Raw genomic sequence first — 12912 nt, 5'->3', positions numbered from 1 at the left:
TCAACACCAATTCTTACAGGGTTCTGTTTGGCCTGAGGTCGCTTTACCATGAGATGAAGTGGAAAGGACCTTCGCCTGAAGAGATCTTATATCTCTTTTGCTTGAACAGCAATCCCTCCTGAGCTTGGGGAGGAGATGACTTCTACTATCTCTCGAGCTATCCCAAGGAGAAGAAGATGTTTGAAGATCTTCCCAACTATCCTCCTAATTTCAAGAAGGCCTTCTTCTGGACAGATGGCCTAGCCCCGTCTAGATTCTACTCATTTAGACGGATTCGTAAGTATCTTAACTTCCCTATTTTTTGTGCTCGAACTTTGTTTTAGGCTCGTGCTTAGTTGAAATGTGTTTGATCTTCTAGCTAATTACCGTCGCCCTACCCCTACCACAGAGATGAGGGAGCACAGAGAAACTCTGCTTCAACTTCCCTACGGCAGGAGATCCCTCTCCTATCTCCTACATGAATGCAAGCTCCGGGCATGTGGTCTCTTAGGGGAGGATCAGTCTACATCCGACTGGTCCAATAAGAAGTACGACCAGTGGGAGCTCGTGACTCAGCCGACCGGCAACCTCCCCGCAAGGAGAGATGCGAGGCCTCCATCTCTGGCTCAATGTTAAAGGAGTCCACAATCGGGGAATGAGGCCAACGACGAGGCCTCGAGCTTGGGCTCAGATGAACAAGGTACAGTCATCCTTAGCTCAGATTTGTGGTCTCCCTCATTAGTAAAACATAAACCCGATAGATTAATATTGTGCGAGGACGATAGAAACCATTTCTATGTATGGTCTTGGGTAGATGAGAGGGTACATAGGTTTGATAACTGGCTCAGGAATTACGACACCATGTATAGCCTGAACGAGGTATGGAACGGACACTACAAGAAAAAACAGTATTCATAACACTTAAAAACTGCTAACCCGGAGTATTGATAACGCTTCTGAAAACGCTAACATAGCCCATGTTATTAAAAGTTCTGTCTTTTCTATAACAGTATTCAGATGTTATGTTTGATGTTATCTTAAACTATTCCATAACACATTTTTAGTTGCTATAATATTCAAATAATAACATTTAGTTAGAGTATTTGGTTATAAATTTGACATTCAATCTTATACTTTTTGCATAACACTTTTCCACTGTTACATTTGATTATTTTGATAACATTTTTAGTTTGTTATATTATATAAATCATAACGATTTGTTATGCTTATAATATGTTTCTAAATCATAACATATTAAAAATCTAGTAATAAAATTTTGTTACTTTAGTGTGGATAATATATTTTAAATTTTATTTTGATAAGTATACTTATAAGGTTTTTTTTAATTAAAAGATTTTCATTATTGTATTTTGATAAAAAAAATCAAAATTAATCATAAAATGTAATTCTCAATAGATTGATAAACCATAAGTATTACATTAAACAATAACTAATTCAAACCATGAATGTGTCTACTTCATGAGATCTTAGTTCTAACTTAAGTTTGAAAGCATAACATAATAAAGTTTTATAATCTTGAACATTTTTTACTTTAAAAATGAAAAACAGAAACATCACAAGATACACAAAAGTAAATCATGCATGAAACTTGCTCCATCCTTCAATTCATCATCCTTTGTGCACTTGTCTTTGTTGTGAGTCCATATGCTTAGCTACAACAAAATTTAAGCCTTCCACCACCAATGGCATTACCATCTTTAAGCCTTTTAGCTGCTACTACTGTACCATCTCTGAGACAGCCTCTGTAGACATTTCCAAAACCACCTTTTCCAACCAAGTATTTGCTGCTGAAGTTGTTTGTTGCCATCTGAAGCTCTCTAAATTGAAATCTCCTCAGGTTTCCAAGGCAAACCTCCTCATGATGTTGCTCTGAAATTTTTTAAAGCCTACAACTGTTAATCTCTTCTTCTTATGTTTCTTTTTTAATGATATTGCTTAAAAAATGAGTTAGGTTTACTAACCGTTGACGTCGAAGAAAATTTTCTGGTTGTGTCTGTATATTATTGCTCTGTAAAAGTCTACAGACAGAGAAATAATAATAATAAACAAATAAATAAATGGTCAACAGCAAACAAATTATGAAGACAAACAAAATGAGAATGACAGCACTGGTTTTTCCACTTACACACTCCAGAGATTTGTTAAGTTTCCTATGCTTGTAGAAAGGATCCCTGGAGTTCCTATGTAGCACCAAAAACCATTCCCAACTACTTAGAAAAAATCTTAAAAGTTTCAAGTCTCAAATTTGTGTGTGACATATAAGCTCAAATTTTTCTGATATAAGCTAAAATTTGGTGTTTTTCGCCATGAATTTACTTACAGACTAATGACCAAACCATCAGGAGAGCAAGTGACCATATTCCAGCTGCATGGATCAAGAACTTTTGACAATTATTTATATCCAAATCAATATGTTATGTAGTTTAATCACAAGTTGAGACAGAAATCCATCATAAAGAAATTTTATATAAGCCTTTGTAGTGGAAACTGCAACCTATCAGAAAAGAGTAATAAACAAAGAGTGAGACTTTTTTTTTTCTTTCCCTTATTAATATGTTATTCTAGAACTGAGTATCTAAATTTATAAAGTATGTGTCTACCAATTGTAGGATATTTAAAAGCACTATGTATTATATTTAAATACAAAAAGTATCAAAATATTTAGTGTTATGCCCTGAATTCAGATAATCAAGAACATACATAAGTTGCATCTAACAAGATATGAAATTTAATCTTTCTCAAATCAAGAAACTGATCTCACTCAATCCCTGAGCAGCTCCAGAACGCTCAACATTACTATTTTCAGATTTATGATACCTAAAGAACTTTATCGATACATAAAGATTAATGAAAATGAAAAAAAGATTCAACATCATAATTCTAAAGCACAACACAAGACTTTCTTCTTTATACCCTGACAAAGGCTGATGAAAGTCGTCTTTTTGAGGTTCATCTTCTAGCTCAGTATTATGAGCCTATTAAAAAAGAAAAGGCCAAGAAATAGTGATATTTCCACAAACAAACAGATAAATTCAGAGGTGAAAGGGAGAAAATTAGAGAGAAAAAACACAGGGTCACAACATACAATATACATGAGTTTTCAGCATCATTCTCCAAACTTTTAGAACCCCAAGTTTACAAGTTTTTAATTCAAAATAACACAAAATTGTGGCTATATTCTGAATGGGTCATATTATACCAAATTAGAACCAAAATTTTAATCTATTCCACAATACAAAATCACAATCATTAGCAGTGAAAATAAATTCAGAGGTGAAAGGGAGAAAATTAGAGAGAAAAAACACTGGGCTACAACATACAATATACATGAGTTTTCACCATCATTCTCCAAAATTTTAGAAACCCAAGTTTACAAGTTTCTAATTCAAAACCACACAAAATTGTGGCTATATTATGAATATGTGTCATATTATACCAAAGTAGAACTAAAATTTTAAACTATTCCACTATATAAAATCACAATCATTAGCAGTGAAAATAAAACTAAGCAACTTCTATTAAGGAAACATGGGTATTGGATTATAAAATATTCTATTGTTACAAAATTATATTCATTTTAAATAAATAATTAGAAAACAGTAAAGGAAAATGGAAAGTCCCTAGGGTATGTTTATGATTTTTTACTTTAGGATAAGAAGCAAGTTATATTCAAGCAAAAACCAGTGAAGCTATAACATAAGACATTCTTAAAATAAAAGGCTTTAACACATTACAGAAAGATACTCATAAAATTATGAGGGCCTTCATATAATATTAGAAAAGTAAAACCCAATATCAATTAATCATTGTGAACATGTCCATTATATTAAGCTTAAAAAGAAATGAACATGCAAAAGAAAAAGTCCCAAGGACTCATCAAACCTCTTAGTAACGACAAGATCATTAATACATGAAAATGCTAGTCATGAACATGGTGAACATTAAAACTTCCTCAATTAAGCAAGAAATATTCAAAATAGGGAAAAACTGTAAGATAACTTCCTCAATATAGTGTTTCTAATGTGTTGTTATGCACATGGTGACTAATTTCTGCTCAAACCAGTAAAGATAAACTATAGAAAAAGCTTATTTAAGGGCTTTTGCTTATTCTAATGAGAAAATAATTATTTCTGCAAAAAAATGTCAAAAAGAATCGAATTCCAAGAATAAACTACATTTATGAAGTGGCTTGGTTCCATTTACAAGAAAATGATTTCTATTAAGGTTATTTGACAATGCTTAACTTGTACAAAACTAGAAGAGACTACAAGCACTATAACATCAAATCAGGCTCTATGTCTAACAATAGAGGCTCTTAAAATATCTATCAATAAAATACATTGATTTACCATTTTCACAAGTCCATAATATTCATATAAATATAAACGCATAAATTATACATAAATAAAACTATCAAATAGAAATATAAGTAAAAAGACTTAATAAAATATAAAAACCAAATAACTAACTAGAGACACAACAACGATTGTTAATAGCCACAACACAAATATTATTCCAATATATATATTTCAATTCAAAATTAGGCAATAAAATATTAAATAGTATCTCCATCCAATAGAGTTCGACCACTAGGAGGCAATACAACAAGAAAAATAAGCCCATAAAGGGAGATGAAAGAATTTAAAATACAAAAGAGAAAAAAAAACACAGATACCTCTATGGAGATTTAAAGAGTGTCTCTATGCAATACAATTCCTCATAGTTGCCATTAATAGTGGGAAAAAAACAAAGCAATGTAGGATTCAATCACATTGTAATCAGAGTGATCAAAGAAGTACCTTACAAAAGGATTTAACTATTCCATTAAACATGTATAGCATCAACAAGAAAAGCCACAAGTAAATCAATCAAATTCAAGGTCTCCAAAGACTCAATTACTTGATCATTTGGAAACAAAAGAAATACCTTATCACAATTCATAGTGGAAAGCATTAAAAAATTAATGGCGTAGAAACTAAATCATGGGTCTCAACAAAGTTTACACACTTGGGTAATTGAACTAGGCCCCCTTTCTTTCTTTTTGATAAAACAAAAAATAATTCTCACTTGATTTATTCTATTATTATTTTGTTATATGTTTAGGAAAATGCCTAATATTGGGGTTTTCTTTCTTCAGGTGTTAGATTTGGTCTTGGTATCAAAATATTTAATTATGAATTAAATCCATAAATGATACTCAGTTGAAAAGACTTGCTGCTACTCTTTGCATAAAGTCACTCACCAATTTTGTTATAGTGCCAACACAAAATGATATGTTGGTTTCTTTAAGAAGCTTAAGGACCCTAAAAAAGGAAGCAACTCAGGCAAAGCTGCTTGCAATACAACTGAAAAGGACCTCAAAGTCTATACAAATAGATTATTACACCATTTAAAAGTGTGTTTTTTAACAATCTAATTAATGTACCAATCATCAAACAAACCAAGCAAACATAATTCAATTATAGAATAGTAATACTAGATAAGTCTATATAAAATCAAACACCATTTCCCCTAGACTAGAAACTAACCATCTGCCAATATCAATTCAACTAATTCAAAAAACATGCATGTTTTCTTCCTTATCTCACCGCAACACACAAATTTCTCAGATCCTACTTCACTAAGACACACAAGTTCTCAACCTTCTGTTATCACCGCAGCACACAACAGTAATCTCAGAACCTACTTCACTATGGATGAATATTTAAGATATTCAAACTCATCTAACATTAGCATAATATTAAAACAAAGGTAAAAGGCATACCACTTGCAAAATGCAGACAAAAATAAGAGTCTCCTGTGAAAGATTGCTTGCACACAAAGTATCTTGCCTGTTCTCTTGGAGGCAGCCATCCAGAAAAGTTTTAACTATATTACAAATAGAATAAAAATACAGAGATAGAGCCATATATTAGCAATATAACAGCACCAAACACAAATCTCATTATTTATGATCAAAACCCATACAATCAATATAATAAATTTTCACATGAATAAAAGCTTGATAAATTTAGATTCTAGAATATGCATAAATCAAATCTGTAAAATCCAAATTTCATACACAAAGGCCAACAAAAGGACTAAAGAAAAGGTAATCTAAATCCATATTCTCAAATCACAAACATTAAGTATTAAGCACCATATTCTCACACTTACAACATCTCTAAATTTTCTCTTTGTATTCTCTCAATTAGAAATAATTCCAACACAAAAAATTATCACTACAACAATTTTTAGTATATATTACATTAAAAAATAGCATATATTTAGAAGTGCTATTAATGGTGGGTGATTAAAATCACAGGGAATATATTATTTTGGTGCCATATGAATAAACCTCAGGCGCCAAATGAAATTTTTTTTTGAGTCCCAAATTTTAATCCCTAAATCTAAGTTACCCGAATATTTCTCTCAGCCTCCATCTCTCACGTTCGCCTCGTCTCTTTGCCTCACGAAGTCTCCGTCTCTCAGCCTCATGAAGTCTCCATCTCTCACTCTTGTCTTGTCTCTCCGCCTCACGAAGTCTTCTCAACTCATCTTTGCCTCACAAAGACACGCTCCAGAGTGGAGCTCTTTCTCCGCCTCACGAAGTCACGCTCCAGAGTGGAGCTTCCTAATCTCCAACTCAGTAACTCTCTCTAATCTCCAACTCATCCCTTACCCTAATCTCTAAGGTTGAATCCTAATAACCCTTTACACCTCCTCTCTCACACTCAGTAACTCTCTCTCGTTCTATCTTTCTCTCTTAGCTACTCTCTCGTTCAATCCTTCTTTCCTTCTCTCTGTTTGTTGCAGGTGTGTAACAAGGTGATGGGGGCCGCGGCTTGGGTCGTATGACAGGGAGACTCAACTCGTGGGTCTATGGCGTGGCTCGCTCGTGGGTACGATGGTGCTTGCGGTAGTGGGTCTACGACATGGCTCGACTGGTCTATCTTCCATCAGGTCTCAATCTTCCATCTCTGTATTTCCTTTTGTTTCTCAAGAAAATTCTTGGGGAAATTGGTTGTTTTGCAAGTTTGTACATTATTTTTTAATTATTTACAGGGTGTTACAATACTTTAGTAGTCTAATCCAAATTCTACATCCCAAAATCAGATACGATTTGGGGTTTGTAGATTCAAGTTGTTTCCGTGTCTATGTGAAAGTCAGATATGATTTGGGGTTTGGGATTTGAATATTGAGGTTGCTCATGGGTATTTCATTATGCTTACACTCCCTTGAATTCGTTCTCAATGTAAAGTGGCTAGAAAATCTGTATAAGAAGATATATTGTCATCTGATTATGTTTATTTTTGTATGCACACCCATGTTAACATTATTAATTTATTCGTTAAAAAAAAATTGGTGACATACCAAACTAGAAATCTACCAAACCAAAAATCTATGTCTTGTTATAGTCAATTTGTCCCAAACCAGATGATGCCAATTAACTGAGTTCTGTACTGGACATAAATGCTGATATCCTTGTTTAATTTGGTATTTCTCAGATACAAATTTCTGAGTGTCTAAAGTTTGAATTTGTTTTCCAGTACTAGCATGTTTTGCTTATTATTTATTGAAAAGAATATGCTATCTTATATGAATTTATTTTTTGGCTTTCTTTTTAATAAAATGTTTTACTTGTTAATACTTAATTGCCATTTCTTCTGATTCTATTAATGTTCATGTCATATCAGAGAACTCAGTGTTTAAGTTGGAGATATAGGCACCATTATTACTAGAGAAAATTCTTATTGGGCAAGTTTGATCTTAAAGTTGGATTTTACTTTTATTTATTATTATTATTTTTATAATATGTTTAGTTAGAGATTAAAGCTTCATGGACTAGGTGATAGCACAAAAGGGCATTTGGTATAGTTTATCCATTATGTAAATCAAAAGAAAGCTTTTGCTCAAGTTCACTCAATCTTCAAATGTGAGCAAGACTTGGTCTCTGATGTGAACAAATTATCATGCAAGTAATTGTAAAATCTCTTCAAACATATAAAAATTTCACTCTTAACCTTTGAAGGAGTGGGTTGTTACAAATCTATGGATATAAAATATATATCTCATTTTTATATAGCAAGACATTTCCATATTCATTATCTTCTCTCATTGTTGGGTTTTATTTATGTTTGTTCAAAAGACACTTCTACAGAGCACACTTAACTAAATACAAACTGAGTTTTATGTTGGTATTTTCTCATATTTTTTTTTTATTTGAGTGGAGTGAGATTTTGAACTTGAACTAGGGTTTTATGTTTAGATGTTTGTAAAGTCTAATGGGGCCAAAACGGTTTGGATTTTATGGGGGTTTGGGTTGATCTAGTTTTTGTGAAATTATGATTTTAGGGGTTTTATTTGGAGTAAGAAAGAAAGGAAATGTAGTGTTTTTTTTAAAATGTACTTTTCCTGGAAATTGAAATTCATTGGGTTTGATTTGATCTTGGAATTGGCTCTTTTTTGCATAATCTTATTGAACTTTGATACTCAATTAAGCCCAACAGGTGTATGAATTTATGTTTAGTTTTTGGGGATAGAGGAAATAGAGAGAGATTTAGCTATATCCCTTACCCCATGAGGCATGAGCCTTGAAATTTGGATTATTTTAGATTGTGTAGTTTTATAAGAAATGGAGATTGAACTAGTTAGCGTCTATGTTAAATAAGAACTGGGAGTTGGCAATGCTCATGTGTTGGAATCATTTTATGTTGATGAAAAGAAGATTATCTTCTCTTATTGGTTGTTTTTGTGTAGAACGGAGAGGAAGATTGTGAATTTGGATGATCACATTGCATTGGCCTGTGCTGGGCTCAAAGCTGATGCTCGTGCCTTGATAAACAAGGTGAGAATTGAATGTCAAAGCCACCAACTTACGGTTGAGGATCCAGTAACTGTTGAGTATATTACTCGCTACATTGTTGGTCTTCAATAGAAGTATACACAAAGTGGTGGTGTTAGACCGTTTGGGCTTTCAACTTTGATTATTGGTTTTGACCCATACACAGGTGCGCCGGCACTATATCAGACAGATCCTTTTGGGACATTTTCAGCCTGGAAAGCAAATGCCACTGGAAGAAACTCTAACTCATTACGTGAGTTTCTTGAGAAAAACTACAAGGAGACAGCTGGGCAAGAAACCGTCAAGCTCGCCATTCGTGCTTTGCTTGAGGTAAGTAATAACAGATGATGCATATTTAATCTAGTATCTTAAAATAAATGAATCATTAGAAATGATGATTATGTAACTCACCTTTAAGTTTTAAAAATTACAAGAACTTCATCTTAAAACTAAATCCACCTCTAAGTTAAAATATGTTAAAAAATTAGAGTAAGCAAATCTCAATAGTACGGCTGTCTTCACCTTTCTGTGTCCTCACTGTAAGGTTGTCCCAAAGCTTCACTGTAGTTATTTGCTATTTTGGGGGAGCTTTTACCTTTGATATGTATGCAGTGTTTTTTTGTAATTATTTATGTGTGATGTTTAATCACTAGCTTTTGTCATAGTTTTGATTCTGGTCTTTACTTTACATTTAGATCTGTTAAAGCTCTTCTTCCATGGGGGGTTGTATATGTTTATGGGAAAATTTATTGGTTTATCTTCATAGGTGTTAGTTTTTTGGTGTTCTACCTCTGTAATTGACTTGGTTAATCATTATAGATCATCTTTGTGTAAGATTTGTATCTACTCTTTAGGCATTTCTAAACCTCATTCGAACAATTTTTCGTTAAAGGAATTGATGAAGTTTTCATTTTCATCAACAAAAATAATAATTAATTAAGAAAGATGATAACATTTGTTCCTATTTTGATTAAATTATGCAATTCACCTTGAAGTTTAAAAAATTACAAAAACTTCTTAAATATATTCTTTAGTGGGCAGGATATGTTTTTATCAAGGTAAATAATTTATTTTTATCACATGGCATCTAATGTGAACATATTGCTTTCAGGGGAATCAGCAATGAAGAGAAAGTACATCTGAGGCAAAAACTGGTATCCCATTTAAGAGAAGAAAACTATCAGGTGTTTGTTGCCCTGATTTCTTTTTTTTTTTACAAATGGAACATGGTCTCTTTCTCTCTCTCTAAATATATTTATATAAATATATCTATCTCATCATATATCGTTCAAGATTCATCATCCTATTTTTTATTTTTTATTTGAGAAAGCTGATGACGTTGGTCTTATTTTTTATTTTTTTTTTTGTAAAACTTTTAAGGGTAGGATTTGAGTCTGTTTCTCTTAATCTCTATCCTGCTTTTGCTCGAATTGAGTAGTTTCTTTTCTAATCCCATATATTATTTTCTTGTTTCCTGTAGTCTCTTCTGTGTAGTGAGTCCAGGGTTAAAGAATTTCCGGTCCTTTGCCTCTGCATCGTGGCATATCTTCTGGGACATGAGGCTCTGGAGGGAGCAATGATTTCAGCAACTCTTAAATGAAAGATAAAATAGAAAAGGATGATTTGGATAGGAGAGGTTCATCTGATCAGATTGCCTTTGGGATGAATGTGAGTGTAATTATCATTCTCCTTTCTTTCCTACATAAACCTATCCTCATAAATTTATATTAATGGTATTAGTAAATTAATCTTGATGCAGTTGTTGGTTTAATGGTATTGGTTTGCCACTATTGTTTTGATAAAGCCTTTGACAAGTTCTATGACATGTACAATGCAACTTGGTATGATATGGATATGTTTAGAGTTGTTATTATCTTCATAATTGATTAGCATTTTCACTTCATAATTGACATAAATCTAAACTGTATTACAGGAAAGGTTATGGGTTGTAGATATTGATACAATGTTGATTATATATATACATATATGTTATGTAATGTTGTTTATTTAGGTTGTAATTTTTACTTTGAATTAGATATATTAATATGATTTAAGCATTATTCTGATGAGATTTTAGTCGACATTGTTTATGCTATGTTTTGTTACTCCATTGTTTATCCTAATTCCTATAAATATTTACATTTTTGTACAAATATGGAAATCTTTGTTTCTTCCATTATCTTTGGCAAAATAAAAATATCTCTTATATGATGAAATCTCTGATTATCTGAGCATGTAATCTTTAGCAAGAGCTTCTCTTTACCATGAAATCATCTGATCAAGAATATAATGCACTTTTAATGGCTTGAATTCAAACTTTCTTGACTATGTAGTCTAATTGTATCGTATATGATGTATGTGATTATGAAGTGGCTGTATTTACTAGAAATCAAGTATATTCTAGTTCTATATGCATTAAGGATTGTAGTTTTGTTAAATTTGTTTTCTTTATTGTTGGAATGCAATTCTCTTTTTCTTTTCCTCCCCTCTTTATAACAATGTCGTTTAATTTAATCAGGCGTCCATCTTGCTACTCTTGTATACGCGTCCATCAGGATTTCTATGGAAACATCTGATTGAAATATTTGTATAAGGAGTTTTACTTCTTTTTTCTTGAGAAATGAGTAGTTGAAATGTGACGTTAAAGATCATGGCTTTGGTGACACTGAATATGTAGGTCTACATTCCTGGAGTACTGGCTTGTAGTGCTCATGTTGGAGCATGTTGGTAAGAGTCACAGCGGTGCGAGTCATGGTGCTCTGTCTTCCTCACACAAGTCACATCGGTATCTCCTCTGCTGGAAGGAAGAACCCAGGTAAGAACATCTCTGTGAGGTATTTTTTTATGGAGATTTCAATTTAGTATCACATAATCAATGTATCATTACTATATCAATATATATATTTATAAAGTGTTTGCTAGATTTGGTCAAAATCAATGTATTTGATCTAAGTTTCTAATTAAGAATTTGGTATGTTTGGTTTAGTTGATGCGATTTAGTTCTTTTGGACTGTGTTGAGTATTTATGAGACAGGGAAGATTACTAATAGCTATTTAAACTTTATGGCAACTATATTATAGGTTGTTTGGGGGAGTGTGAGTTTTTTTGTGTTTCAAGATTGTAAATATCTAGGTAAGTAGTATTTTTCACATTGTATGGTTTCTACTGCTTAAATGAGGTATTTCCCTACTTTTGGATCCATGGAGTGCTTGTCTTGCTTCCATGTGTTTCATTTCATTGTTAACTTTGTGTATGGTTGAGCGTGTTATTACAAGTGCTATTGTTCGTTTGATCTTTAGCTTGTGAATTTTTCTCAGTTTCCATTAGGGGCTTATAGTGTCCTTTTCATTTCTGATCAAAATTTTCAGCAGGTTCCTCAAATTTTAGTGATATCTTTAGCTTGAGGGAGTGATAGCTATTTATGCTCAAAACAAAGACAAGTGCACAAAGGATGATGAATTGAAGAATGGAGCAAGTTTCATGCATGGTTTACTTTTGTGTATCTTGTAATGTTTCTATTTTTCATTTTTGAAGTAAAAAATATTTAAGATTATAAAACTTTATTATGTTATTCTTTCAAACTTAAGTTAGAATTAAGATCTCATGAAGTAGACACATTCATTGTTTGAATTAGTTATTGTTCAATGCAATACTTATAGTTTATCAATCTATTGAGAATTACATTTTATGATTAATTTTGATTTTTTTTATCAAAATACAATAATGAAAATCTTTTAATTAAAAAAAAACCTTATAAGTATACTTATCAAAATAAAATTTAAAATATATTATCCACACTAAAGTAATAAAATTTTATTACTATAAGCGTAACAAATCGTTATGATTTATATAATATAACAAACTAAAAATGCTATGAAAATAATCAAATGTAACAGTTGAAAAGTGTTATGCAAAAAGTATAAGATTAAATGTCAAATTTATAACCAAATACTCTAACTAAATGTTATTATTTGAATATTATAGCAACTAAAAATGTGTTATTGAATAGTTTAAGATAACATCGAACATAACATTCAAATACTGTTATAGAAAAGACAGGACTTTTAATAACAGGGGCTATGTTTCA

General features: G+C 32.0%; 1 protein-coding gene and 1 long non-coding RNA gene across 2 annotated transcripts; both read left to right on the top strand.

Moving 5' to 3' along the window:
* Positions 1–8264: 8264 nt before the first annotated feature.
* Positions 8265–10776, top strand: LOC133795869 (proteasome subunit alpha type-7-like). Its single transcript, XM_062233327.1, has 6 exons — positions 8265–8278; positions 8740–8827; positions 8918–9154; positions 9591–9654; positions 10584–10665; positions 10758–10776. The coding sequence occupies exons 1-6, from the start codon at positions 8265–8267 to the stop codon at positions 10774–10776; spliced, it is 504 nt and encodes a 167-aa protein (XP_062089311.1).
* Positions 10777–11508: 732 nt separating this feature from the next.
* On the top strand, positions 11509–12520 carry LOC133793981 (uncharacterized). The gene is made up of 2 exons (XR_009875058.1): positions 11509–11639; positions 12197–12520. It is a non-coding gene; the product is annotated as an uncharacterized LOC133793981 (long non-coding RNA).
* The last annotated feature ends 392 nt before the right edge of the window (positions 12521–12912 follow it).

The sequence above is a fragment of the Humulus lupulus genome, chromosome 8 (assembly GCF_963169125.1).
Source record: "Humulus lupulus chromosome 8, drHumLupu1.1, whole genome shotgun sequence".
NCBI lineage: Eukaryota > Viridiplantae > Streptophyta > Magnoliopsida > Rosales > Cannabaceae > Humulus > Humulus lupulus.
This window is presented reverse-complemented; position numbering and strand designations above follow the sequence as displayed.

What these genes read in the sequence shown, in the direction of transcription:
- LOC133795869 (XM_062233327.1), top strand. An exon ending in CTCGTGCCTTGATAAACAAG is followed by an intron (nt 8,828 to 8,917) that starts GTGAGAATTGAA and finishes GGTCTTCAATAG; the next exon opens with AAGTATACACAAAGTGGTGG. An exon ending in TCATTATAGATCATCTTTGT is followed by an intron (nt 9,655 to 10,583) that starts GTAAGATTTGTA and finishes ATCTTGATGCAG; the next exon opens with TTGTTGGTTTAATGGTATTG.